The following is a 25,786-nucleotide window of genomic DNA, read 5'->3' as shown; positions in this document are numbered from 1 at the left end:
AAGGGTGAGGCTCTTCAGCCTCATGTTGTGGGACCTTCCTCGAGTGGAATGGCGCCAGTTGTGGAGGCTACTGAAGAAACGGGGGTTGATGACGTTTTAGCTTCGTTTTTGTTCTCCACCTCAATTTTTAAGGCACGTCAACCTTGTAATCCCTCAAAACTCACTCCACTACACCTCACGGGGGGTTATGGATCGTGGGCTATAAGAACACCCCAGAGTTCTCTTTCTACTGTTCATCTCTCATATTCATACGTCTGCTCAGTCTCGTTGACTCTAACTAACCATGACTCAAAATCTGCAGAGCAATGCAGATGAGCTGCAATTGGAAGCCCTCGGCCACAAAGGGGAGTTGAAACGGGCATTTACTCCCTTGGCTATGCTTGGCTTGGCTTTCGCAATCCTCAACTCCTGGACAGCTCTCTCGGCTTCGTTGTCTCTTGCACTTCCAAGCGGCGGTTCTGCCAGTGTTGTATGGGGTCTTGTGACGGCTGGAATATGCAATCTTTGCCTGGCTGCTTCTCTGGCCGAGTTTCTCTCTGCATACCCAACTGCAGGCGGACAGTATCATTGGGTTGCTGTCATTGCGTGGAAGAGATGGGTACCATTGCTCTCGTGGATCACTGGATGGATCAACGTCTCGGGCTGGATCGCGCTGGTTGCTTCGGGTGGACTTCTCGGGTCGCAACTCATTGTTGGCGTCATCTCCTTATTCAACCCCACATATACCCCTGAGAGGTGGCACCAATTCCTCATCTATATTGGATACAACATCTTCGCCTTCATAATTAACGCTTTCATGAACGCGTCCTTGCCTTACGTCAACAAGGCTGCTATCACCTGGTCGATCTTGGGTTTCGTCGTCATCTCTATTACTGTTCTCTCCTGCACCTCTCCAAACTACGCGTCTGGTTACTTTGTCTTTCGACAGTTCATCAACGAGACGGGATGGCCTGATGGAATCGCCTGGTTGTTAGGCCTTCTGCAAGGTGGACTCGGCCTGACTGGATACGACGCTGTTGCACATATGATTGAGGAGATTCCCAACGCTTCTATCGAAGGACCGAAGATCATGATTTATTGTGTCGCCATCGGTACTTTTACCGGATTTGTCTTCTTGGTCGTACTCCTCTTCGTCTCTGGCGGGAATTCGGAGGACATTATCTCTTCTCCCGCTGGACCGCTATTACAGATCCTTTACAATGCGACTCAGAATCGCGCAGGAGCAGTATGTCTGCTCATGTTCCCACTCATCTGCCTGCTATTCGCGACTACATCGATCATGACGACGTCGTCTCGTATGACATATGCCTTTGCCCGAGACGGTGGTCTCCCCGCGTCGAGGTTCTTCGCAAAGGTCCATCCAAAGCTTGGTCAGCCACTCAATTCACTCCTTCTTACAACAATCCTTGTTATCATCTTTGGATGTATATTCCTTGGCTCCAGTAGTGCTTTCAACGCCATCATTTCTGCCTCGGTCGTGGCCCTGGGTGTTAGCTACGCTATCCCTGTAGCTATCAACTGTCTCCAAGGACGGAAGAAATTGCCTCCTCGAGCATTTGTACTTCCCAACGCGTTTGCGTGGTTTGCGAACCTTCTAGGGATTGCGTATGTAATCGTCACTACTGTGCTCTTTGTCTTCCCGCCAGAGTTGCCCGTGACGGCCAGCAATATGAGTACGTATGCCAAGATCTATGCTATATGAGTGCTGACAACATGTAGACTACTGCATCGTTGCCTTCGCGATCATTCTTATCATCAGCACCGTCCAGTGGTTTGTCGATGGACGGAAGAACTTTACAGGACCGCGCACGGAAATGGGCTTGGAGATTCTGGATGCGGTTAAGAGCCATCAGCATGGGTCAGACCTCGAGGATCCAAAGAAGTCGACAGAAGAAACAGACGGGCAAATAGTTGAATAAGGGCAGGGTATGAAATACCCAGTAGACAAGGGACGAGAATCAAATTTACAAGACAACGTTACCTTGCTGCCTGCAATGTGTTTGATGCGATGCATAAAGATAGCCTACTCCTGAATGTTGCATCGTAAGAAGTGATAAGATGTTCTGTCTGCAATCACTACCGGAGAGGAATACGGTTAAGTGAGTAACTCATGATTAGGAACGGAAATCCCTTGAAGGCTATGATGATCGCCAATCTCCCGCTGTTCATAGCAGCTGAGCGCTGTAAATAGCCTCGACGTAGTCAAAACAAAAGTCGTCGATCAATACCACTGGTAGCGCAGCGCAGCGGTTTTAAATGAACACAACACCATATCGACCCTCCTTCTTCCCACAACGGCACCACGCTACCGTGCCTTCAAAAGCGAGCAGCCACCGTTGCCTTTCCTGGATATCTTCTTTGGAGCAAACGATTGCTCACAACTCCTGCCTTACTACGATGCCTTCCAAGCCATTCTCGATACCCATTTCCTTCGCTAAGGGCCCTAGAGGGTTGTTACAGGCTCGCAATTTGATCGAGGTCAATCTCCACGATGTCGACCGCAAGCTTCCCGAACGGGACGTCATGCCAGCATCCTCCGTCTACCCAACCCCCCTCTGTACATACCCCCTCAACATCGTTGCCGCTATTGTACCACAGATCACCCCACACCACACCTTTGGCTCCGCAAACTCCATGGTCGCACGATTCTTTAACTAGAACTCTATCCGTCGCTTCTTGATCGAGGGATCACCATTTACGCAATGTCTCCCCTCGTAAAACTACTAACAATTCTCTAGCTACAAGCTTACAACAGGGGACTATGCTGGCACGACCTTCGCAACTTCGGATGATATAAGCAAGAGCAAGAATACATCTAGTAAGACGACTCGCTCTTCTTCTAACCTGGCCATCGCCTAAGATTCCGATGAACTTGACGTCAAGATGATGGATGCTGCCACTTCATTGTACGCCATATCCCACCCCGGATACTCCTTCAAATGATGAAAAAGTATAGGAGAGGAGCAGCTAGAGTCCACCACCCATTTTCATGGTCCCAAGGCGTCACAAGGAAGCAGGGCAGGTTTACTGCTCCACATTCCGCAAAGGCATCACAAAACAGAAACAACAAAACCACACATCTGGCAGCAACATCCCCAACACCCTCTAAGGCCCCTTAATCCCTAGACCCAATAAAAAATTGCCCCTCACGCCTTCCACTACTAAACAATATCTCTTAAAACAAGAGCTTACTATGAAGCCCAAATCACTATCGAGGCGTACTATGGCACGCTCCCAAAAGGCGACAACGGAACCACCCATGCAGTCTCCGCTACCATAAGCCTCTTCGAAACAACCATACGTTTTGGGTGACGACGGTCTTCACGAACTCACCTGCAGACATAGGGTTCTCAACTAATCGCCGGAGTGCGAGATAAGTGAGCCCTCATGGTGTGGGTTGAATTGTAAGAAGTTCTATATTGATAAGGCTTCTTTCAAGTGCGAAGAGTGTGGAACAGAGGTCATGAAACTGTTAGAGAACAAACTTTCTGAACAGAACAAGGAGAAGCTATCCAGCGCGCGCACGATCAAAAACACTGCCTTCGTAGCAACCTACATGACTGAGTTCATACCCAAATATACCACATTCGCTAGTATCACAGAGACTGCCATGTCCTTCATAGGCACTAGCTATGGTAGGCCAAAAGGGTGCTCAGCAAGCTGTCTAAGTGGAAGGAGGCCGAGGTCATGTAAAATTCTTCAGAGGGTAACCAGATAAAGACGAAACAGTTTGCTGAGCGCGAATCGACGCATCGTAATGAGGGTCTGATTAAGGGTCTGAAATATAGTGCTGAGCTAGAGGAATTGAACAAGCTGCTAGAGAGGAAGAAGATACTCGAGAAGCCTCCTTCCTTGGTTAAGATGCAGTGGGCAAGTCTTCTCGTCCCGCGGAATCGTAACAAAGAGGCCTAGGGGTGTTCTCGGGCAAAGGTGAAAGTGGAGGATGAGAAGGAGGATGAGTCTTCGGTGTTTCAGTGACCTCAGCTAGGGCCTGCTGAAGGAGAGGAGGAAGACGAGGGGTTTTGAGAGGTGATATCTGACTTTGAGGATGGTGGGGTGGAGATTCGTGAATCTGATCTGGCTAAGTCCTATTTTCTATGCTTGCGGATATATTAGGGAAGTCCTTGTATCTTAGGTGGATATTTAGGAATTAAGATACCCATTTTCTAGTTTATTACATACATCAAGCTCTTGAGCCCGTCCGCTGATAATACTGCGAGGCTGACACGTTCCTGAATTTGAATACTCAGAAACCTACTAAATGCCAGTTAGATTTTGATAATATCCAGGCAGCAAACTTGAAGTGTTACATCCCTGTGTTAGGAACACCATTACTGGGAATTCGCGCATCAGCCTGCTCAAACACTCGGTCCTCTGCTCATCAACTTATCCTTCCATGTCACCAACCTCATCCGATTGACGAACCCGGCTTCAAGTGATCTCTCCAAAAGCAGAACCCAAAACTAAAAATCCACCCCGCGGTGTTAAACCCTTTGGAACAATACGTCTAATGAATAGACGGGGACTTGGAGTTAAGATCGTTAGTTAGCTAGATAGAAAGGAATATGCATCATGCTTAAAGGACTTCTGGCCCAATGGATTTCCACTCTTACATCGCCAGCTCCCTCTCGGGGGGTTTAAGGCAATAGTGCTGGTTGGTGGTTCACTTAATATGCTTCTTGGTGGCATTACTACCCCAATTGTTGCGGAAACGGTTAATGGTATTGTTTGTTTTCAGCCGTTATGGAGATCGTAGGTCAACCTTCTTCATAACCGGTCATGTAAGAAGGAGGGTTTAGCTAAACAATGGGTAGGGACATCAAAGCATTAACCTAGATACCCAATATCTGATCACTGTTTCCAAAGATAAAGTGTAAGGGTGAAAATTTAACCTGGAATATCTACCCCAACCACACCTCTACTAGTGTCCTATTGCCTTTAGAATCTTGATTGGGTTAACTGACCGAACCTAGTAAGTTCCTCCTTGATCGAATGAGTGACCTCAAGTACTCCATAGGAGGGAAACCGGACGCAGATTTCGGCTGAGCCTAATTTTCCCCGCCAGGTTGACTTGACCTCGCTAATCTACTAGAGAGTTTATGCAAAGATGGCGGCAGTGTGTTATGGGATGGAGAGAAGGGGTATTGCCTCAGTTCAGTTAACTCGCATCTCCAGGGGTTGTATTTCTTCAGAGAAAAACCATGACTTTGATGCTAGGTAAGGAGTATATGGAATTTGGTGGGAGTGAAGCCACGCCCTTACGGATGCATTCGTAGCCCAATTGGAAAGCTGATCGACTCGGACTTAGGGGTGCCTCTTTGATTTAGGCGCCTGTTTAACACCCGAATTGAGTGGGCTTGCCGAGTCGTTCCACTAGTCAAATCGACTCTCACCCCCAAAAAACTGTGATTACTCAGGGACGGACGACAACATTAGCCAAAACTAGCCAAAATTATATCATATGCGTCCTTGCAAAGTCCTCTCCGCAGCCCCATGATGTATATATATTGTTTTACCTAAGTTCATCCTCTATACGTTGATGTTTCAGGGATTTATAAACCGCGCAAGTTGATATAACGGCCCTAATTCACTCTGGAGGAAGAACTAATATACCAATTCCGCATGTCAAGTGCCATTACCTTCATCCATTTCCTAGATATTAAGATTTTGAAGGAGTAACTAGGAACCGTAGCCTGGAGGTTGTGCCGTTCCTGGCGGCTTTTCTGTAAGTAAATGTTGAAAGTTATGATAGGCCACCTGCTCATCAAAACCAGTCATGGTAGTATAGTCCAAGTGGGGAGCATTTGTGTCAATGCCAGCGGATGGCCAAACGCGAGGTGTGCTTCCTTGGGCCGCAGCGTTCCCAACCGTACGTACTACGACTCGTAGATACGTGAACGTAGCAGTCACGTGAGCCGTTGAAACGTAGGAGGAGTGTGAGCCGTAACGTACGTAGGAGCCAGCTCCTATTACGGACCGTAATACGTCTTAGAGAGACAATATTTCCTAGTAATATAAGGTCTTATTAGACAGCTATAGGGACGCGTTAAAAGGGTGTTTAAAGTTATATTTTTAGAGTAATAATTAAGTAAAAACTCTGTAGTTTGTATAATAATTAAGGAGCTAGTAGAGAAGAGGATTAAGGCGTAAGATCTTATAATTTTAGTTAAGAATTATAATTGCTTATAGACTTACTTATTATAAGCTAGATATCTTAGTTTCTCTAGTATAGCAGGTGTACAGCCTTATTCTAAGGATTCTTTTAAGCTAGCTTTTTTTACTAAACTAAAGTTACTTATTACACTAGTTCTTATTAACTTGCCTAATTAAGGTCTTTATTATTAGAGTTCTTAGTTTTTTTTTATAATAGCATGCTATTTAATAGTCTTTTAGCCCTTATAAAGAAGTACTTAGACAACTTTACTTTTAATAATAGAGTATTATTTACTATTAAGTAGGACAACATCTAGATAGAAAACAGAAAGTTAAGGCTAAAAAGGCTTAGATACTAAGTAAAGCATAAAAGCTAATTACATAGTAATTATTAGTTATCTTAGATATAGCTTTATAAAGCTAATTTAGTGTATAATAATAAAAGAGACGCCTTTAGAATAAAGTTATAGCTCTGTAGAAGGTGCTACGCTAAGGGTAATTACAAAAGAGTAAAGAAAGTTAATAGTTACACTTATATTATCTACTACTTTAGAAAAGAGCACTAGATAAACATTAGTAAAAAAAGTAAAGGCGCTTTTTTACCTAATAAGCTAAAAATCCTCTTAAGTTTATTTAAAGCAGCTTATAAAGTTATAAGCTTATTATATATTATCTTTTATAGTGTTTAGCAGGAGGAAGCTTTATAAGTAGTAGTTATTAACTAGGTAATACTTTATAATATTTTTTTTTATATAGCATTATTAGTAGAACTTTAAAGCATTATTACTTAAAATAAAGCTAATCTTCTTACTGCCCTTTTAGCGTCTAACACTACATATTTATTCTACGTGCAGCAGGGATATACACAGCAGAAGCAGAAGATTTAAATAATGCTAAAAATAGCCTAAAGCAAAATTATGTTAAGTGTTAATATATAGACTTCTCTAAACTACCTCTCTTTTCTAGGTGTAGTGTTACACTTTATTAGTAAGTGTACTTTAGCTTATTAGTTTAGCGTCTTAGTATCCCCTATTAAACTAAACACTAACTAATAATACTATATAGATGTTAACTACTAATACTGCAATGTCTTAATTAGCTTCTGTAACTTATACAGTAACTATACTAGAGTAAATTAAGTACTAAAGATTATTAAAGTTATTAATAACTTTAAAATTATATTAAAATTTTATTATTTAGTAGCTAATAATATGTTAAATAATAATAATAAAACTATCTCTACTCTTACCTAACATCTTAATATGCCTCTTACCTCTAAGCACTGTATACGCTGCGCTAGCTATATAATCTAGCTAGTAGTAAAAGCAGTTATCTATAGTAAAGAAATAAGCGCTTTTAAAGTAGAGCTTACCTAAGCAGCTTCTTAAAAATAATTTAACCTTTATTATTACTATAAAGTTATTAAAAAACTTTATAATTTTATAAACATAGTGCTAGCATTATATAAATAATAAAAAGCTTTTATAACTTTTTAGGCTACTTTTAACAATAATAACTCTTTTTAGAGCTTTAGAACGCTTAATCTTATATAAGATAGTAGTATACGCTAGCATAGTGTTTATCTTATGCTCCTCTGCTGTTTTAAGCTTAAGGACACTATTACTAAGTTTATACATAAGTAAAAAAGCACTAATAACAACTTTATAAACTTTACTATCCCTAGTAACTCTGCTTTTACTAAGGTTATTACTAAAAATAAATAAAAAAAAGTTAATTACTTTTATAAGTTTTTTAAAGTTTTTTACTTTATAATAAAATGCTTTAAAGGTAACAGCTTTTATAGCTCTTTTTAGATGTTTATTATTAACCTACAACACCTCTATACTAAGCTCTTATATATAGGCAATAAACTTAAAGGTAAGAGTAATAATTACTACTTTAAATCTAGTGTAGTATTTAGCATAGAGAAGTTGCTTATATACTAAAAAAAGTTTATTATTAAGCTACTTATATTCTATTACTACATAGTAATAATTTTAAACTTTTAACTTTATCTTATTTAGTTTAAAAACTACTAGAGAAAGCACTTTACATAGCATAAAAAAGCTAAGGCTTTAATAAAAGCTATTTTTTAAAAGTACATTAATATAAAGGCTAAGGCTAAGGCTAACAACAACAACATTACCTAGGAGCCTATATAATGTAAGTTACCTAGTAGTAACTATTATAATAAGAGCTTTAAAAGAACTTTTTTTATTAACATAAGCCTTCTTACTAGTAGCTGCTTATATAAAAAGTAGCAGAAAACAACAGAGTTACAGCAGTACTATAACAGCTACTATAAAGATGTTACTATAGCTAATAATAATAGCCTTTTATTTACTAACTTTTTTACTTAGTAAAAATAAGTTAGACAACTCTTTTACTTTACACTATATAAAATTACTCTTAACTTTTTATCTATCCTTTCTATAAGCTGTAATTATAAGAGGTTTTTTTTTAAAGGTAAAAGAACTATTACTTATAACAGAAATAAGCTTTTTAGTTTAATAATTAAGGCTTTTTAACTACAAAAAAACTAGCTCTAGCAGGGTTATATTTACAGTAAAATAGGGGACTTAGTAGACTGTATACGCTGTAACGTCTTACAAGCTGTTAAAACGTAGGAGGATTGTAAGCTGTAACAGTTACGCCCTATAAGTAGATTTAAATTCTCCCTTTACATTAAAACGTACTAACAAACTAAGAAGTTACAGCCTAAAAAACGGCGAGTTAAAACGTATTACGTACGGTTGGGAACGCTGCTTGGGCCGAAGAATCAGGCTGCTGGAGAGGCAGACCCAGGCCACTCATTCCTGCGTTAAAATGATCGCATAGAACGATTGGGTAATCTGATAAATCCGCTATGGTGGCAGGAAACGGTTGTTGGTGATTCATAATCTCTTCTCCAATATTAGGCGGTACTACGGGCTGAAGATTGAAGGGTTTATCTGTCTGGAAGGGATCATCCTCAGGGCCGGGGATGAAATAGATATCTGTTTCCAGCCAATCCATGCGACCTTCAGCATTTAGGTCTAGGGATGTTCTAGGAGGGTTCAGGTCTGTAACATTGGGGTTCGTATTGAAATTTTTGGCCGGGTTCACAGCGGCATCCTGCCCCGCAGTCTGATATCTTGCAACTGCCTTAGTTGCTGGAGCGAGAGCCATATGAAACGAAGCAATGGCATCCTCTACTGCAAATCGAACTATATCACCCAGGCTTTCTATTTGTAATGAATGGAGCTCCGTCCCATTCTCGTGGCATAGGTGTTGTAGGCTTCGCATGGCCCTTGAGGGTATGTCATCGCGTAGGTGTTCTTTGAATTGAGTAATATCCACAGAAGCCTCTATTGTGCCCGCCTTCCCTTGCACTGCAATATTATGTTCATAATCTGGAGGTTTAGTAAGGAAAGTGGTACAATACGGACGATAATAAATACCGAGGTTGACTTACATGGTGAGGGTATTGCAGATGGATGGGCCTCAGGGAAAAGAATCATGTAGATGTCATTCCATTTGTCTTCTTCTGTCTTCCCAGAGATGCATCGCTTCTTGCTCTTGAGCTTCTTCTCTTGTTCTTTGTCATACCCATCATAACCTTTTGCTTCTTGCACTGTGCAACCCTCGAGAGCTCTTTGATGTCCCCTCAAGTCGGACTCAGTTTTGAAGGTGCAATAGCAGCGGGGGCAGTGTATTGGCATGGCATGGCGCCGATAGATATGCTCTCTGCAGGACTCTTAGCTACTGATGTTTATAATGTACAGGAATAACTATAGGAAGGCCAGCCTAGTATGGAATTAAGCAGAACGCGGAATATCCTTTCCTTTGTCTTATTTCTCGTCGCTGGAAAGCGATATAAGGGCGATGAAATATCATCCTACTGAAGAATCCGAGTTGTTTCTTATTGAATCACCTTCATTGGGCTTTACAGGTCTCGTTACAGGCGGGTACAACATAATTTGCTAGGAAGTGCAAGATGTAGCAATCGGTGCCTGACGCAGTTTCCATGGGAATGTCATAAAATTGAAATGAAGCGGAGGGTTAGGACCCTCTCCCATGGGAGAGCGATCCAAGGAATGGGTGGAGAAGAACATTATGAATGAAGACGTCTAACACTCACTTCAAGCGATGGACCGATGCCCAGCCAGGGCCAAGGCATGTAGGGATGTGTCTATATTTGTCAATGTCATGTTTGTAGTATGGACACGCCAGTCGCTTGCGGCTGGAGGCGCCGAACAAGCCGGATTCCTCGTTGGCGTCTTCCGCCGACTCTACTGCCGTGGAAGAGTCTGACAATCCCGCAGTGGTACATGGGTGTGTCCCGTCATATCCACAAGGCCTCTCATATGCGGTGTTGTGAGAAAGATTCTCCGTATACCGAATCCGGCTGGGTGCTTGTGGTTGAAGGGCTCTTTTACGCCGTTTCGGAGCTAAAATCGACCGTGGTTCGTTATTCACAGCAGCGAGGGGTGGCATTTTGATGATTGAGCGAGGAGGGCCTCAGGAGACGGGTAAAGAAAAGTGTAAGGTTTTTGATGGTAGTGGACAAGGCGCAGAACGCGCAGCTGCGCGATTTCGCAAGGTGCAGCTACAAGCCACATCCTCCAAACAAGGATCCTCCTGTTAGCGGAATGGAGGAGAGGGCCAGAGACGTAGGGAAATGAGACGTCTTTTGCAAAGCCGAGAAATCGCGAAAGATGCAAATGGTGGATGCTTAAGTGATGGCTCTTTCTATGCTAATGTGGTTGTTGAAGCCAGTCTAGGTAGCTACTAAGAGAGTGCTACATAAGTATGATGAGGGGCTCGGAGATGCCAAGATCTTTGTTCTATCTTGTTCTATCTCCACACTATCCTCGAATGGAAAGGCTTTTGTGCGCGCACACTTTTTGATATATACTTAAAAATTTTGAAAATCATCTAAAATATCAGAAACTGATATGAAATATGCCGGCATGGCGCAGTGGTAACGCGTCGCACTTGTATCACTCCAGGTTAATGCGAAGATCACAGGGTAAGTAGAGAAAATAAAGGTGTTATCTCAGCGACTAACTTCCTTTGAGTTCAATTCCTGTTGTCGGCACTTATACTACTTTTTTTAGGCTTTTTTTTTAAGGGAACGGTCAGGTGTGGCAGAAGCGAATCTTAATTAGAGGCTACCGTACTTCAGTATTGTAAAATGTACGCCATTACTAGATTTCTTTATTTCTATAATTTTTTTAACACACTGTGATAGTAAACTGAGATATACTTTTACGGAGAGATCCGCCGCCCCATAATTTTCATTACAAAAAACTCAAAAGAGTCCTCTTGCGACTAGTAAAGCTGGGTGACCCCTTATCACAAGAACTAGCATAACCATTAGAGTTGAGTTATTCTTCTAAACTATGCGACTTGTATATTGCTACTTAGGATTATGCGTGGTGAAACTCAACGAGACGGGATTTGGCTCTCTTCGATCCTTTTGAAGGCTCGGAAATAAGGGATAAGGTCAACGGCGGATTAGATTTTGTATACGAAGAACTCCCACAGTAGTAAAGAAAGGGTAAAACAAGTGGTAGAAATACGGAAGGACGATGGCAACCTATCGAAACCCTAACAGCTCCAAGTTCCCTGCCGAAAAAGGCCCTACAAAGGGAACACCCGCAGAACCTCCTGCATTCTTAACAAAGAAGCAGAAACCTACAATCGAAGAGTTGAGTCTCTACCATCGAGAGGTATCTTCACGAGGAAGGAGAAGGAGCTAGAGGATATACCCGACGAACAAAGTATCTCGATGCTAGTGGAGATCCTCTTGGCTGCCGAAGCCGAGGAAACCGTGGAGTGGCAAGCCTAACGCTGGGGTAGAATGCTACTACTACAACAATGGATAAGATTTGGTTTAGATTAGTGACTGGTTAGAAAGAATGAAAGAGCCCCGAGAAAGGGAATGTACGTCATTCGCCAGAGAGGAATTCACCGAGTCTGCTAGCAAAGCTTCAGTGAATAGAAAAGGCTGGTATTCTAATGAATTCAAACTCCAGTTCCAGATTAAGTGGTCTCGGATAGCTTATTTCATTCTATATAACGGGAGGGCTTGGCAGTGTAGTTTGCGCAAAAGGCACAGAAGAAAAACTCTAAGTACACAAGTTTGCAAATATTCTTGAGGTATGCGAACAGGACAGACAGCCTGAGATAAGAAAGGAGGTAACATATAAAGACAAGGCAGCAACTACTAGATTGTTTCTAGATTCAAGCGAGGAAAAGGATGACTTGACACGATTGCTTTCCGAGAGGGAGTGAATTGGTCTAATATTAATCTAGCCTAGTGGGAAGTGGCGCAGCCGAGATTTAACCTGCGCTTTCACGCCGTGGCGGACAGATTAGTGGTTCGGACTTTCTGACTTCACTTCTAGGCAGCCCACAATCTCAATATAATCTCCTCCGCCACGTTTCTTTCTTTAATACACACAAACTACGTTCTACTTTCAACTCGAAATATAACTGCAGCTTCTCTCAACCTCGACAACCATGGCCGATGACGCGAGAGTGGACATCGGACAACTCACCGAAGATCAGCAGCTAGCCCTTCAACAATTCACAGCCGTCACAGATCAGGATGTGAAGGATGCGATACCGTTATTACGGCGGTGTCAGTGGAATGTACATGTAAGAATCTATCTTATATCCGTCGTAATCTCTCTCAGCTAAACAGTCTGAAGATAGCAATAGCTCGATTCTTCGACGGTGAACCTGCCGAAGACCCCGTAGCTGCGGCCCCAAGCTCGAATACCCCCCCTCCACAAGACTCGCGACACCAGGAGACTCTCCAAAATGGTTTCACGAATTCTCCCCGCTCCTCCACCTCAAGTCGACGGCGGATAGACCCGGCGCCACGAATCGTTCCACAATTGGAATCCCAAGTTACGACACAGGCCCCCCTGCTTCTCACTATATTGTTCACGCCATTCAACCTATTATACTCGCTCCTCTCAAGATATTTCCGCTTCGTTGGATATCTGTTTCCCTTCGTGCCACGGTTCTGGGGACGCTTAACCGCGAGCAATATTAATACTCCCGCATCGCGGAGAACAACTGGTGGACGAAGGCCTCTGAATCCGAGAGACACTGCGGCTCGCTTCATACGGGAGCTCGAGGAAGCGTATGGAACCAACAATTTGCCCTTCTTCGAGAACGGATACGCCCAAGCTTTTGATCTTGCCAAGAAGGACCTAAAGTTCCTCCTCGTCATCCTAGTCTCCCCCGAACACGACGAAACCTCCTCTTTCATCCGCGAAACTCTTCTCTCCCGAGAAGTCATTGACTTCATCCGCAGTCCTGAAAACAATGTCATTCTCTGGGCCGGCAACGTTCAAGATTCGGAAGCATACCAAGTCTCGGCTGCACTGAACTGCACCAAGTTCCCTTTCGCTGGCCTCATCGTCTACACGCCGCAAGTGTCGTCCTCCGCAATGGGTGTTGCAACACGCATCACCGGTCTCATGCCCCCGGACCAATTCGTTTCTAAACTCCGCCAAGCAATGCAGTCACATGCCGAACCTCTCTCCCGCGTTCGCGCCCAACGCGCTGAGCAACAAGCCTCGCGCAACATCCGGCAAGCCCAAGACTCGGCGTACGAGCGTTCGCTCGCTCAAGACCGAGAACGCGCTCGCAAGAAGCGAGAAGAAGCAGAACGACAAGCACGAGAAGAAAAAGAAGCCCTTGCACGCTCGCTTGCCCAAGAGCTTCAAGCGCGGAATCAAGAGCAGTGGCGCCGATGGCGCGCAAGTTCCATTCCAGTGGAGCCTGGCAATGACGTTAAGGATGTGGTGCGGATCAGTCTAAGACTGCCAGATGGAGAAAGAGTGGTCAGGAAGTTTCGCGCTGATGCAGATATCGAAGAATTGTATGCCTTTGTCGAGTGCTACGATATCCTTCAGTCTGAATCTGGCATACGAAGGGTGGAGACTGAGAAAGTTGATGAACCGAAAGGATTCCAGCACGAGTACAAGTTCCAACTTGTCTCGCCCATGCCACGAGAGGCATACGAACTCAAAGCCGGAGGCTCGATCAAGGAGCGGATAGGCAGGAGTGGGAATCTCATCGTGGAGCGGACGGACTTAGAGGAAGACGGTGAGTCTGACGATGACGAGTAATTCATGATATGACTTGTGTACTGTACGCTTGCAGCATTCGGCGGCGTTTTCGGCTGGTGGGGCATTGGCTTGGGGTTTGGGTTTTCCTTTGCAACCCTGGATTAAGGTTTTCATGTGTATGCATGTATGCATGTATGCATATCAGGTTAGTGAAAACAACGGAACGATTTTTGTCGGACTTGATCGATCGCCGGTCATTTAGTGAGACCTTTGCAGGCTTTTTTAGTTATTTTAAATGGTTTCAATTACTCTTAAGCTTGCCTTACCTGATTTTACAACCCCTTGTCCTTAGAACAAACACCTGTCTGTTGAGTTATCACTCAGCTCACACAATTGATACGAAGAAGCAGACTTGCTCTGCGCTCTCACTGTCTTCCCTTGTCAACTAGATCGAGAGCCACATAGCGGTCGTGCAAGCTTTTCAGAAAGAACGTATGTCTGAAGCTAAGAGGCTAAATGATGTAATCGATAGTTACAGAAACTCTCAATGACTAGGCCAAGCCATGTGGAAAGAAAGTAATTCCATCCCCGATCTACTGCATCCTACAAACCACTCACTCAATGACCGACTTCGGCTGCCTAACAAGACAAACCAAACAAGCAAGTAATCGTGAACCGTGCATGCACACACATAGCCTCCCGAGCTCTGCTTCCCATTCCATCATACATCATCCATTACCCACATACGTCCGCTGTGGACGTGTTCGGAAAAAAGACACAACTACATACATAAAACACGGAAAAAGGAGCTTCTTGCAAATTGATTGACTGTAACCAGTGATATCCTCCCCCCTCATCTCTCACGAAGGTGAAGATGCATGAGGAAACGGCACCCCACTGTACGCCGTCCACTGCCTCCAGAAGCTAGTCACCTCTACTAAGTAGGAGGGTATGACTAGGACTGACTGATACGAGGACAGTAACGAAACGCACGCTAACCAACAACTGAGTCTTTCGACATCTATCGACACCTGAGATGAGAAAACTGAGACTGACAGAGACAGAGGCACGCTCTCATAGCTGTCCTGGAGCATCTGAGAATGGTGTGTGTGTGGCAGCCAGTTACTGATACGGCCGAGGTCGACGATGAGGACGGGCATTCGAAAATGGCATGGCAGATTGCGTCCAGCCTTACATATGGAGGCCAGAGCATATCGAATCAACCACCTTGACCAGGCGGTGGTGTGCGACCGTCAATGTCGGGGTTCCACGCGCTGTCCTTTTCGAACAGGAACGGACTCAAAATGTTCAAGTCCGTGGAGTTCACGGCACGGTTCCAGCTGTTTCCATAGATGGAATTGTAAACAGATGCACTTGAGCTTCCCCAAGCAGCACCACTGCCCAAGCCGCCAGAGACTGGTCGCTGGACAGGCGTCGAGGTCCAATCGGAACTTCGAAGGGAGTTGGACGAATCTCCGCGAACATGCCCAGAGGCCACAGATGCATGCATTCCGCTCAAAGGCGAGCCCCGAACCCCACTCCCGCCACCAATCAGAGGAGAGCTGGGGCCTGGTGTGCCATTGTAGTTGCGGTTCCAAATCGAATTCCCATTTGACTGACCATCTGGGAGAGAAGGTAAATTCGCGGGCTGACGAATGGACGAGGACGAGGGAGCCCTACCCATAGGCGTGGCAAATATTGGAGTTGCAGGAGATCCTAAGGGCTTGCTGTAGTTTTGAACAGCATTAACGAAGTCGCTAACCGTCAGCGGACCAATTCCATACGAGGTATCCGTAACCATCGTCGTATCCTCGAATGTCTGCTCTGGTGGAGTTGGGGGGATGTTCTCGTCCTCTTCGGGAAGAGGATCCAAACCATCATCAGGACCAACCAAGTCATCCACCATTCGATTCATAGCCGGATCTTTTGCTAGTGTAGTAGAAGCGGATTCGGAAGCTGCAGCAACGCTATACGATTTCTGATCATCAGCAATCAACTCTTCCTGTGGGAACAACGGAAAGTCGACGGGTTCAGCTGCAGGTATCGCTGGAGAACCATCAAGGCGGTTATTTGGACTTGCGAGCAGTTCAGATGGAAGTCCAGCCTCTCGATAGATGAATCGCATGTTGTCAATCTCCAAAGGAGCCTCGGGGTGATTTTTGATTAAAAGTAGGCCATCTACCATCAAATCCCGGACTCGCATAAGCATCTCAACGTTGGGATGGTTTCGCTCCAAATCGGTCCACTTCTGCTTCAGGATGTTGCCATTGTACCAGCGCTTAATGGTTTCTTCGGATATCAGAGGTTGGAAACCAATGGTATCGGTATCCTCTTCGAGCATGTAATCCTGGTTTGGGAGCTGTTCTGGAGGAAAACTTGAGGCAAGGAGGGTCAACGTTGCAGCATACGCTTTCCAAAGCTCTTGAACCTCAACCGTCGTCAAAGTGTCAGCGACATTCGCAGATAGGATGTGGTGATACCGGGTAAACCAGGTGCTGTAGAGTCGGAGCCCCGGAAGTATGCGCCTGGCAACGGCCGTTATCTTATCGGACAGATGTGATGCGCGCGTGCCATTCTGATCCTTGACATCGTCGCCCTCGGAAAGACGTTCCAGTTCGGACTGCAGGATTTGAAGAAGAGTGAAGAATGTCTTCACGTTCAACCGAAGGTAGTAGAAATATGTTTGCATAATGTTTTCTGGCGGGGGGGATTCTGGCGCAATCAGCATAGGGTAGAGGGTGGGAGGAGGGGTTGGATGACATACCAGCCATTTGGACAGTTGCGTAATATTCAGCAGCCAGATTTATGAGAATAATCTTGGATAGTATCGAATCCAATGAACGCTCCTTGAGCTCAATGGTCAACTGAGACAGGACCTCATTTTCCAATTCGTCGTGCTGGGCAAATTCTTTACCGCTGTAGCACTTGCTGTGCAGCCTAATAAACCAAGCGACAAGAGCCCGTCCCGCAGTATTTCCATCCGGAGACGTGCGGTTGCTGATCAATTCGCCCCTAGACCAAGCAGTCACAATCTTCTTGAACCCGAGCTCAAGATTCTGCCTGGCGAGCGGGTGCGGCTCTTTGCTGGCGAGAGATCGATAGAGATGATAGGTCGAACGAAAGTGGTTTCCGTCTTCACGCGCAATAACGGCCAACTGGTTGTGAGATTGGCCCGAGTCGGGATTGATCTCCCAGGCCAGCCCATAGTATCCTGTCGCTGGCCCCCAATTGCGCTCCTTTTCAACGAGTTCGGTTTCGCGGTATCGGGAGAGGTCGCCAAGCTGGATAAGGGTCTGGTGGCAAGACAACAGGACCTGGGGTTTTGACGAGGCGGGGATGCGCGCTCGAAGAGCTGTTTTGGAGACTAGGAAGGAGTGAGCGGAGGTGAGCTGCGGGTGGTTGTCAGCCATACCATCATCCTTCCATTTCTGCGCGATTTTCCGCAACTCAGGAAGCCGGTCAAACTGCGCATCCAAATTCAAGATGTACTGTCGGTAGAATCGCTGGCTGGCCTTGATGAATTGCAAGTAGTGCTTGGCGAGTTTCCGGTACTCGACGACATGGTCCCTGTTATTCCTCTTTACCTAAGCAAAAAGAGACATCAGTGTGCTGTGCGTGTGCGCTTGCTGGAGGCGTGATTTACAAGCTTCAGCTCCTTCCTGAAAGCACCATTGACCTTCAGGTGGACGTTCCATAGCTGCTTCTCAATGCCTCTGGCAGAGGCGCCTTCGAAGTCGGCAAAGATGACGTTCTCGCAAGCGAGGCGATACCTGCGACGGGTTAGCAGGGGCACCACGCGCACGCAGCGAGTCTTACTCCTGGAGAGGAGCAGCGAGATCCACGGCAGAGACGCCGCTGTCCGCGAGCCTGGAGAGGTCCCTCTCCATCGACTGCGCCCGCCTGCGGGGACAATTAGCAGCATGTCAAGCCGCGCACGGCAGAGCGTACCTGGCAAGCTGTTCAGTGTTGGTGGCCATGGCGAGCAGCGGTCGGAGCGGCGAAGTTCATGGGCGACCCCACGGTCAGCCGGGCGGTCAGACGTAGGCACGGAGCAATGGGCGGTTGCAGTGGCTGGTGCTCTCCATGGAGGAGGTTTTGTGCCCTGGGAAGCGGACAAGCAGCGAGCGAGGCGGGGAGGCTGGTCTCAGGGTGAGCAAACAGCACGCGAGATGCTGTCTCACACGGCGAGAGGCAGAGCGAGGGAGGGCGCGCGGCGTGTGGGCGTGTAGGCGTGTGGACGCGGTGGGGGAGAGAAGGGGGGAGGGGGCCCAGGTGGTGAGGGTCTGATGGGTCTGACGGGTCTGATGAGGTGTTCGGGAGTGCCTGTCTTTGGCTGGCGGTCGGGGCAGGCCGTGCGAACCAGCGAACGAGCGAACGAGCCAGGCCGGGAGTGAATCACCATTGGAAAGCTTGGCCAGACCCACGACATCATCCATTCAAAGCCGTCTGAGGCCCTCTCACGACTCCGATCTGGCGCGCTTTCTGTGATCTGCCTCCCACACAGCAGCCGTGACCCGAAGCATTCACCCCTTACTAGGTCGTGCAGGTGTGGTTTTGAGTCCAAGTCTTCGTTGGACCTGCCCAGCTAGCCAAAGCCAACTCCTCTTTCATCCACCTCACTACCAAACAGTGGACGACCATGGACACGGTGCGCAAACGCTCGCGCTCGCTCGTCTCGTCTGATTCTGAGGACAGCGTAGGCAGCGACACGCTTCTCACCACCGAGTCCCCCCCCCAAATCCGCATCGTCCAGGCCGACCCAGGACCCAACCCCACCACCGACTCCACAGGCACTAAAGCCATGAAATCCGTGAGACCCGCATCGAGCCCGACTGTCGCGCGGTGCACCCTTCCAGGCCACTTCCCTGCAAGATTTACGTCCTATGAACACTTTGAGAACCACTACAGGAAGGCCCATTTGAACCGCTGCTTGGAGTGCGACAAGAATTTTCCCGACGAGCACTTCCTAGATCTCCACATTGCGGAGAATCACGATCCAATCCAGCGATTGAGGATGGAACGTGGTGAGAAAACGGTGGGTTCGTCCGGAGTCTCTCATTCACCAGCTAAGTGCAAACACCAAATCTCTCGCCCTCCCTTCACTAACTTGTGAAACAGTTCCGCTGTATCCTCTCTACCTGCGATAGGGTCTGCAGCACTGCCGAAAAGCGTCGTTTGCACTGCATTGACAAACACATGTTCCACAGGAATTATAATTTCCTCGTCGTAGACCGTGGCATTACCAAGTTTAGCATGAGCATGCTGGTCCGACATCCAGCCCGATGCAACTCGACGACAACATCTACTTCCATGGCCGAGAGTGACGCGAGGAGTGAGCACTATGAGGACGGCGGCGAAGATGAGGACCAGGGAGACGTGCTTGACGAGGAAGGGCATGAAGCCGAAGTCGAAGAAAACAATGGTGAAGATGAAGAACACAAGAAATCGACTCACCTGACACCCCGCCCCAAACCGACGCGACCCTTCACAGGCTTCCTGCCCTTCCCACCACGCCAGCTTCGCGGATGGGACCGAGGAGACAACCGCGGTCGGTATAGCCGAAGCGGTAGAGGCGCGCGCTTCAACAGCTCAGGCCGGGATTCCGTCTCTGACATCATGTCCAGCATGTCAGCCCTACAATTTATTCCCCACAGTGTTATGCTCAAGAAAGCTCAGGCCAAGGTAGCCGGAACCAAGGCAGCCGGAACCAAGGCCGCGCTAGAGTCAGAGTGATGGGGTCCATTGCACTGCATCCGCTTCCCTGGCCATGGTTCCCGCCATCTTTCATGACTTGATGTGAAGTATGCTCGCTCTCACCACTACCGCGCCGTGCTCAAGGGTAAGTAAGGTAGCTTATGAGCAGTGTGTGCAGGTATAGGGGCACCGAGGACTCATCATCGATTGCAGATAGAGAGAAAGTGTATATTAAATCCATTGTTTAGCTGTTAGCTATTTTCACTTTAAAGCATGAAGTACTTCAGGGTAGGGTCACACGATCGTCATCCTGGCCTTTGCTTCTCAGAGAAGGTGGCCGATTCTGTCGCGGAGTGTTTTAGGATATCTCAATTAAGGGGACGAGTCTACAAACTCTCCTCCTCTACTAGAAGAAATTTATGATCATCAACATCCCATTCATTGGGTTACTCATCTGTCCGACCACCATTGTTGTCCTTGAACATGTTCACACTTGCAACAAAGCACAACAAGGATATAAGATGCCAATCTGCATCCAGTTACCCTACTCCTGAAATCTTAGCAAGAGGCCTAAGTCGAATTTTATAACCTCCCTTCCAGCCTACATCCTACGGCAAATAGCCTAACGACCTCGGTAGCTCGTAGGGAGACTGGAATCCTTTCAGGAAAGAGCGACTCCCTCCATATCAAATCACGCACGCTCCAAATGTCACTACATTGCACTGTTCACTCAGGCCATTTCAAAGAAGGCGACAACATCAGGCAGGTCAAGTATGCTAGTTTCCAGGACTTGTCCCGCTTCAGCGCTACTCTACATACCGCAGCATAAACAAACCTACATGGAAATTGCTACGGTAATAACAAACACAAACAGAGTGACCTCATGAGCTGTTGAACGGCCGGCCACCTTTTCATACCTCCGATTTTTTTTCGCACGCCTGAACACCGACAAATGCATGTGATTGTTGAAATACACGAGCTACTTGCGCTCAGCTCAGACCGCGTGTCCTGCTGTTATGCAGCTGGCTATGAGTGAGTGTAGGTTTGGGTTGGGGAGGGGTAGCTGTTGATTGGTCAATTCATAATCCACTTTAAAACTAGGAGGAAAGGATGGGAGGAAGGATGGGAGGAAGAAAAACGTACGAAGGACCAAGCTCCTGGATACTCAGTCTTGCCAGCCACTGCCCCATGTCTATAGCCGTATCCAGCGGTTTACCTTGGACAATGCCAGCAACAAAACCACCGGCGAATGCATCACTATAATCGCATCAGTCCAATCCAGTCAACAACTGTCCCTATCTCTCTAGCTATAGATGGTGTAAAGGGGGCAAAATACATACCCAGCCCCATTCGTGTCGTTAATCCTCTCCTTCTGAATCGCATGAACAGGAAACTCCTTAACCTCGACATCCCCGCCCTCCTTTGCCACCGCCGCAATCGTAGGGTCCAGACCTTGGGTGATAATCACAGTGCGTGGGCGCTTGCTGTTCTTCTTGGGTAGTTTGGCAATGGCTGTTGCAATCGCCTTAACGTCTGTCGTGCCAAGGTTGTGGGATTCGGCGTAGGCTGCGGCTTCAGTTTCGTTGCCGATCAGGATGTCCCAGTAGGGAGCTGTGGAGTCGAGAGCGTCCTTGAAGAATTGCGGGATGAAGGGTGCGGAGAGGTTCATTATGAAGACCTTATCCTTCTCCGCAGCCTCCTCTGCCAGTGCCAAAATTGCCGGCACACAAACCGTCAAGTGGAACCCGCCAACATAATAAACCTTAGCGTGTTCCACGAGCTGCCAGATCTCCGGGCTCTTCAAATGCTCAAGCTTGTAGCAATTCGCCGCTGCGAGATCAGTGCACAGCGAGCGATTATGCCCCGTAATAACGACACCACAACGCCCGGTAGGTTGTTCGTCATCATAGCGGTATTCCACGCGGACACCAGCCTTTGCGCAGATCTCCTTGAGCGTTTCGCCGTACTTGTCTTTGCCGATGCAACCAATGTAGACGACTGAGTCTGGGGGGAGGACATACTACCACCACCAATCAACAAATCTGAACACAAGACGAGAGGCGAACAAAGGCGAGGAAAGGGTGGCGAGGCTCATCTCACCTGCGCTCCCCTTGCAGTATTCTGCGCCGCACCCCCGGCGATCAACTTCGCATCATGATTCTGAATCAGATCCTCATACAACCCCATATGTTTTGGCTCCGCTAGAATCGCATCGTTATCCTTCAGCCCATACTTTTCCAGCAGTTTCGCATCCCTACATCCGTCCATCGTCGTCAGCAATCTCGCCGCCAAAACTCGGCTCAGAACTAGCATTGTGAGAGAGGTTTTCCTTACGCTACACCCTGGATGTCTAACAGCGGATTCTCTAAGCACAAAAGTTCAAAACTGCCTTTGCTTGCTGCCATTATGAACCTTTTTCGTTGGTGAGATTGTTGTTGTTGTTGTTGGAATTGGAAAGCTCTCGTTAGTGTGGGGTAACAGGGTGAGAAAAGTGGTCGAGAAGCACGAGGGGCAACAACTGGGAGTGCCGCTCTCGGACCTGCAGGGCACACCGGACTCCGACGCACTGACGACCGCGAAAATGTCCGTACAAGATGGGAGGTTAGAGGGCGGAAGCTGTCCATGTTGAATGGGTAGTAATCTGAGATAAATGGCTGAAGCTGAGGGCTCGGAAAGTGTTTGGTTAATGACGTTGGATGTTTGAGGTCGTGTGAAGGTCATGCCATCTGATCAATTGTCTAATGTGGACATTACGGCTTGACTCGGATTAAACGCTTGATTGATATCACAACATCACAACATCACAACAAGCCTAATACCATTGAATTTGAAGCATTATTCGTAGGCTAGCTTTCAAACTACCCCCTCCTCCTTCACTGCTAAAAGCAAACGACATAAACAAGCGCAGGACCCTTGTTCCTGGGTAGTCCAATTCATACCTCACTTATCCCATCACCTGTGCAAGATAACTTCGCCTTGAATCCATTTCAAAAATCAGAATACTACCTCCCACCACCTCTCCCTGCCTTAATCAGGTCCTGGAACGCTGACTCCACACCTCTTTTCAGCTCACGATAGCTAACAATCAAAATATTCTGCTCATCGCGGCTGATGAGCGCTATCTTCTCCTCGCTTCCGGCATCCAATTTGTTTAGACAGTCAAGAACATGGGCTAGGTTGGTGACGGGATGCCCGTTTGTGTCGACTTGGTGGAACACATAGTCGCGGAAGAGTTTGAGATAGTATCTTTCCCCGGTTTCTGCCCACGCTGTGGAAGGTGAGGTGGTATTGCCGCTTGGCACAGGTATCGATGCGTCCAATTCAGGTCGCTCGTTGATAAAATTCAGTTTGATAAGGAGACGGACAAGCCGCGAGGATTCCAATTCGCGACCGAGGGTGCTGATGAGTGTGTCCTCCGCATGGAGTGTGCTGTCGAAGACTGAAGCAAACTGATCCGCGATTCCAGTCAAAAAACTATCAATGTCCTTCTGGACTGGCCCAGCCGAAGTTGGGGATGTCGGTGTGCTCGGGGGAGGTTGGGGGTTGAGCAGCCACTGAACACAGTCTTTTAGACGACCAGTGTAACTCCGGCCAATATGGTCCAGTGATTTTTGTATATTGAGTTGGGCCGCCGGACTGTTGTTGGCAATGCACAGGATAAGACGACCGAGTTGGACAAGGTCCTCAGCTTGAAGCTCAGCAAGAGGCCGAGCATTATCATACTGGACAACATCCAGGATAGCACACGCATTCAGTCGCACTCGATTCTTCGATGTGAGCAAGACTTTGGACGGTGTAATGAGTCGTGCCGCTAAGCCCACGCCATGGATAGCCTTCAAGGCTGAGGCGATCTGCACGAGATATCCCCAGAGAACCTGCTCAGGGATATGCGCTGATGCTGCCTGCCTTGCTCCATGAAATCGTACCGGCATAGTCTTGAAGTGTTCTTCTGCAAGCGACTTCGAGCAAGGATGGTAATCGGTAACGAGGATAAGAGAGTTATCCCCAAATGCCCTCGTCGTGAACGCATCATGAACTGTAACGACGCTGCCATTGAGAACTCTTTTCCAAGGCTGTACCGTCCGAATTGAATTCTCATTCGTCAACCGAAAGCCCTCAAGCCGTCGTAATGCATAAGTGTTTCCGTCCTTGCTCGAGACGGCTTTGTACACCCAGCTCTGGTACCCAAACAGTGACTGGTTCTTGTGCTGTGCAGTGTCTAGACAAACAAGAGAATAGTAATGCTCAATCGGAGGTAAAGAGGAATTTGGTAGAATCTGTCGGGCCACTTCTGATTTCTTTTGTAGCTCTTCTCGTAGGGCTTCTGGGATAAAGAAATCATGTGCCGTACGTTGATACGCCAGGAGATTGGTTGGTTGGGGCCCAATTGGCCAGTAGAGATGGAATGCGGGAGAGGTTTGAAAAGTGTTGGCATTTTGGTAATAAGATGCTCCAGAGAGCCCTGTAGGGTCTTGAACATATGGGTTAATAGATGATGGCTGGTGCCCAGGACCGGCAATAGTTGGTATTGTAGAAGATGCGTTAAACGGATCATAGCCTAGGACCGAAGTAGAAGTGTTTGGGTCGACCTGACTTGATTTAACACTGTAAAGGGCATATGGACCAAAAAGATACCATGCTGAAATTCGAAATTGTATGAATCCTAGCAGAGGAAATGAAACAGTCCTGACGTACCATCTGGCTCTCATATGTCTGGGGCACAAATTCCTGAAATTCTTGTTGGTGCCATTCCAAAGCAGGTTCTTTTGTGTGCAGGCTAGGCGTGCTTGCGGCTGAAGAAATCAGTCATCAGAATGAAGGAGCTGTCCAACAAGCCAGCCAAACTCACTTGACCTCTGTGATTTGGGAGTGAAGACCGCTGCATTGGCGGCTTTGGGCGAGATGGCAGCATTTCGCGACGAAGGAGTCAAGGAACCGTTCGTGCTGGCTTGAAGAGGGGTAAAGGATGGCGAGTCAACATTGAATCGTTTCTTCATGTTTTCGTTCTGGTTTAATTTGGAAGGATCGTGGATGTACGGGCAGGCTAGACCAGTTGAACTATTAGTGTGCCAGGACCGGGGGGGGGCTCCCACTCACTATTTTCATACCGACAATGGCCATATATGGTGACATTTCGGCAGAATGTGTTCTTTGCTTCTGCAGGGAAAGAGTTAGAGACCAAAACACGTTGACGCGATCCAAACCACCGTACCGCGACCTTTTGGTCGAGGAGATGACACTCCTCGCCGCGAATCACCCGTGGGACCTCCAAAGCTTGTTGCCATGAATCGTTGCTTGAAAGCAGGCCCGCTTGTGGGAGCAGTGCTAGGGAGTGAATGTGTTGTCTGGGCAGTCCAGCTGGGCTGGGGTGAGTGGGCTGGGGCAGAGGAACTTGCTCGTGACGAGCCCGACAGCGATGTCTTGCGATCCGGGCCTGTATCATCCGACGAGGGGCCGCTTCTACTCCATCTGCGATTTCCTTCTTGAGCGTTCTTCCACCGCTGTTTTCTTCTCGCCTGTTTCTGGAACGCAGTGCTATGGCTCCTCTCGGCGGGCGTTTCATGCGCCGGGGGGCGCTCCTCGGACGACGACGTCAGCTCGCTGGTAGAATTCCGCGTCGATGTTTCTGAATCCACGGTGGCAGTCGCATGTGTGAGAGACAGAATGCGGGGAGAGGGCGTGGTGGGGAGGTGCGCGGCTGCTGGGCTTGGTGCGGCTTTGTTCTTCTCCACCAGTCGATGGCTAGCTGCTTGAATGATTCGGGGTTGTTCGCTAGCTGCTGGGAGCGCATTAGAAAGTGCGATCAAAGCTGGCTTCGGCATGGGTGGTGCGCTTATCCCCCGGGCTTCCCCAGAGCTGTGCGAAGC

At 47.3% G+C, this 25,786-nt stretch overlaps 8 protein-coding genes and 1 pseudogene across 9 annotated transcripts; 5 read left to right on the top strand and 4 right to left on the bottom strand.

Moving 5' to 3' along the window:
• Positions 1 to 125: 125 nt before the first annotated feature.
• Positions 126 to 1,922, top strand: BDR25DRAFT_306162 (amino acid permease; the record flags this gene model as incomplete). The annotated part of the gene is made up of 2 exons (XM_033690569.1): positions 126 to 1,673; positions 1,720 to 1,922. Coding segments are annotated over exons 1-2 (1,586 nt in total), but the record flags the coding sequence as incomplete, so codon positions are not given.
• Positions 1,923 to 2,256: 334 nt separating this feature from the next.
• BDR25DRAFT_359700 (uncharacterized protein) lies at positions 2,257 to 5,046 on the top strand (the record flags this gene model as incomplete). Its single annotated transcript, XM_033696136.1, has 18 exons — positions 2,257 to 2,637; positions 2,686 to 2,714; positions 2,739 to 2,818; positions 2,861 to 2,906; positions 2,952 to 3,002; positions 3,186 to 3,308; positions 3,379 to 3,668; positions 3,704 to 3,882; positions 3,931 to 3,974; positions 4,009 to 4,029; positions 4,063 to 4,126; positions 4,221 to 4,398; positions 4,437 to 4,540; positions 4,583 to 4,726; positions 4,757 to 4,776; positions 4,826 to 4,856; positions 4,926 to 4,954; positions 4,998 to 5,046. 18 exons carry the CDS (start codon positions 2,257 to 2,259, stop codon positions 5,044 to 5,046), a joined length of 1,863 nt encoding a protein of 620 aa, XP_033543184.1.
• A 3,621-nt stretch (positions 5,047 to 8,667) lies between these two features.
• Positions 8,668 to 10,629, bottom strand: BDR25DRAFT_317733 (uncharacterized protein; the record flags this gene model as incomplete). The annotated part of the gene is made up of 6 exons (XM_033691697.1): positions 8,668 to 8,681; positions 8,764 to 8,808; positions 8,850 to 8,856; positions 8,905 to 9,545; positions 9,608 to 9,879; positions 10,274 to 10,629. The coding sequence occupies 6 exons, from the start codon at positions 10,627 to 10,629 to the stop codon at positions 8,668 to 8,670; spliced, it is 1,335 nt and encodes a 444-aa protein (XP_033543183.1).
• A 470-nt stretch (positions 10,630 to 11,099) lies between these two features.
• On the top strand, positions 11,100 to 11,233 carry BDR25DRAFT_t42 (annotated as a pseudogene). The gene has a single exon. The product of its transcript is annotated as a tRNA-OTHER (tRNA).
• A 1,295-nt stretch (positions 11,234 to 12,528) lies between these two features.
• On the top strand, positions 12,529 to 14,499 carry BDR25DRAFT_268797 (UBX domain-containing protein). Its single transcript, XM_033687132.1, has 2 exons — positions 12,529 to 12,798; positions 12,852 to 14,499. The coding sequence occupies exons 1-2, from the start codon at positions 12,661 to 12,663 to the stop codon at positions 14,283 to 14,285; spliced, it is 1,572 nt and encodes a 523-aa protein (XP_033543182.1). The 5' UTR covers positions 12,529 to 12,660; the 3' UTR covers positions 14,286 to 14,499.
• A 945-nt stretch (positions 14,500 to 15,444) lies between these two features.
• On the bottom strand, positions 15,445 to 18,202 carry BDR25DRAFT_328068 (uncharacterized protein; the record flags this gene model as incomplete). The annotated part of the gene is made up of 6 exons (XM_033692367.1): positions 15,445 to 16,937; positions 16,990 to 17,589; positions 17,638 to 17,809; positions 17,869 to 17,995; positions 18,042 to 18,125; positions 18,174 to 18,202. The coding sequence occupies 6 exons, from the start codon at positions 18,200 to 18,202 to the stop codon at positions 15,445 to 15,447; spliced, it is 2,505 nt and encodes an 834-aa protein (XP_033543181.1).
• A 734-nt stretch (positions 18,203 to 18,936) lies between these two features.
• BDR25DRAFT_152776 (uncharacterized protein) lies at positions 18,937 to 19,559 on the top strand (the record flags this gene model as incomplete). The annotated part of the gene is made up of 2 exons (XM_033683924.1): positions 18,937 to 19,260; positions 19,344 to 19,559. Coding segments are annotated over 2 exons (540 nt in total), but the record flags the coding sequence as incomplete, so codon positions are not given.
• Positions 19,560 to 20,677: 1,118 nt separating this feature from the next.
• BDR25DRAFT_306158 (Carbohydrate/purine kinase) lies at positions 20,678 to 22,622 on the bottom strand. Its single transcript, XM_033690568.1, has 5 exons — positions 22,254 to 22,622; positions 22,020 to 22,173; positions 21,260 to 21,939; positions 21,063 to 21,176; positions 20,678 to 20,982 (listed from the first exon to the last, which is right to left on the bottom strand). The coding sequence occupies exons 1-5, from the start codon at positions 22,322 to 22,324 to the stop codon at positions 20,946 to 20,948; spliced, it is 1,056 nt and encodes a 351-aa protein (XP_033543179.1). The 5' UTR covers positions 22,325 to 22,622; the 3' UTR covers positions 20,678 to 20,945.
• Positions 22,623 to 22,921: 299 nt separating this feature from the next.
• On the bottom strand, positions 22,922 to 25,741 carry BDR25DRAFT_237318 (uncharacterized protein; the record flags this gene model as incomplete). The annotated part of the gene is made up of 5 exons (XM_033685582.1): positions 22,922 to 24,508; positions 24,615 to 24,712; positions 24,769 to 24,963; positions 25,017 to 25,076; positions 25,132 to 25,741. 5 exons carry the CDS (start codon positions 25,739 to 25,741, stop codon positions 22,922 to 22,924), a joined length of 2,550 nt encoding a protein of 849 aa, XP_033543178.1.
• Positions 25,742 to 25,786: the final 45 nt, after the last annotated feature.

This window comes from Lindgomyces ingoldianus (assembly GCF_010093535.1).
Source record: "Lindgomyces ingoldianus strain ATCC 200398 unplaced genomic scaffold BDR25scaffold_34, whole genome shotgun sequence".
NCBI lineage: Eukaryota > Fungi > Ascomycota > Dothideomycetes > Pleosporales > Lindgomycetaceae > Lindgomyces > Lindgomyces ingoldianus.
The sequence above is the reverse complement of the archived record's forward strand: the minus strand, read 5'-3'. Positions and strand labels throughout refer to the sequence as shown.

Coding starts and splice junctions, on each gene's coding strand:
- BDR25DRAFT_268797 (XM_033687132.1), top strand. CDS start 12,661: ATGGCCGATGACGCGAGAGTGGACATCGGACAACTCACCGAAGATCAG. Junction 12,799..12,851: donor GGTGTCAGTGGAATGTACAT/GTAAGAATCTAT, acceptor AACAGTCTGAAG/ATAGCAATAGCTCGATTCTT.
- BDR25DRAFT_306158 (XM_033690568.1), bottom strand. CDS start 22,324: ATGGCAGCAAGCAAAGGCAGTTTTGAACTTTTGTGCTTAGAGAATCCG. Junction 21,940..22,019: donor ATACTGCAAGGGGAGCGCAG/GTGAGATGAGCC, acceptor TGGTGGTGGTAG/TATGTCCTCCCCCCAGACTC. Junction 20,983..21,062: donor ATCCAGGAGCTTGGTCCTTC/GTACGTTTTTCT, acceptor ACCAATCAACAG/CTACCCCTCCCCAACCCAAA.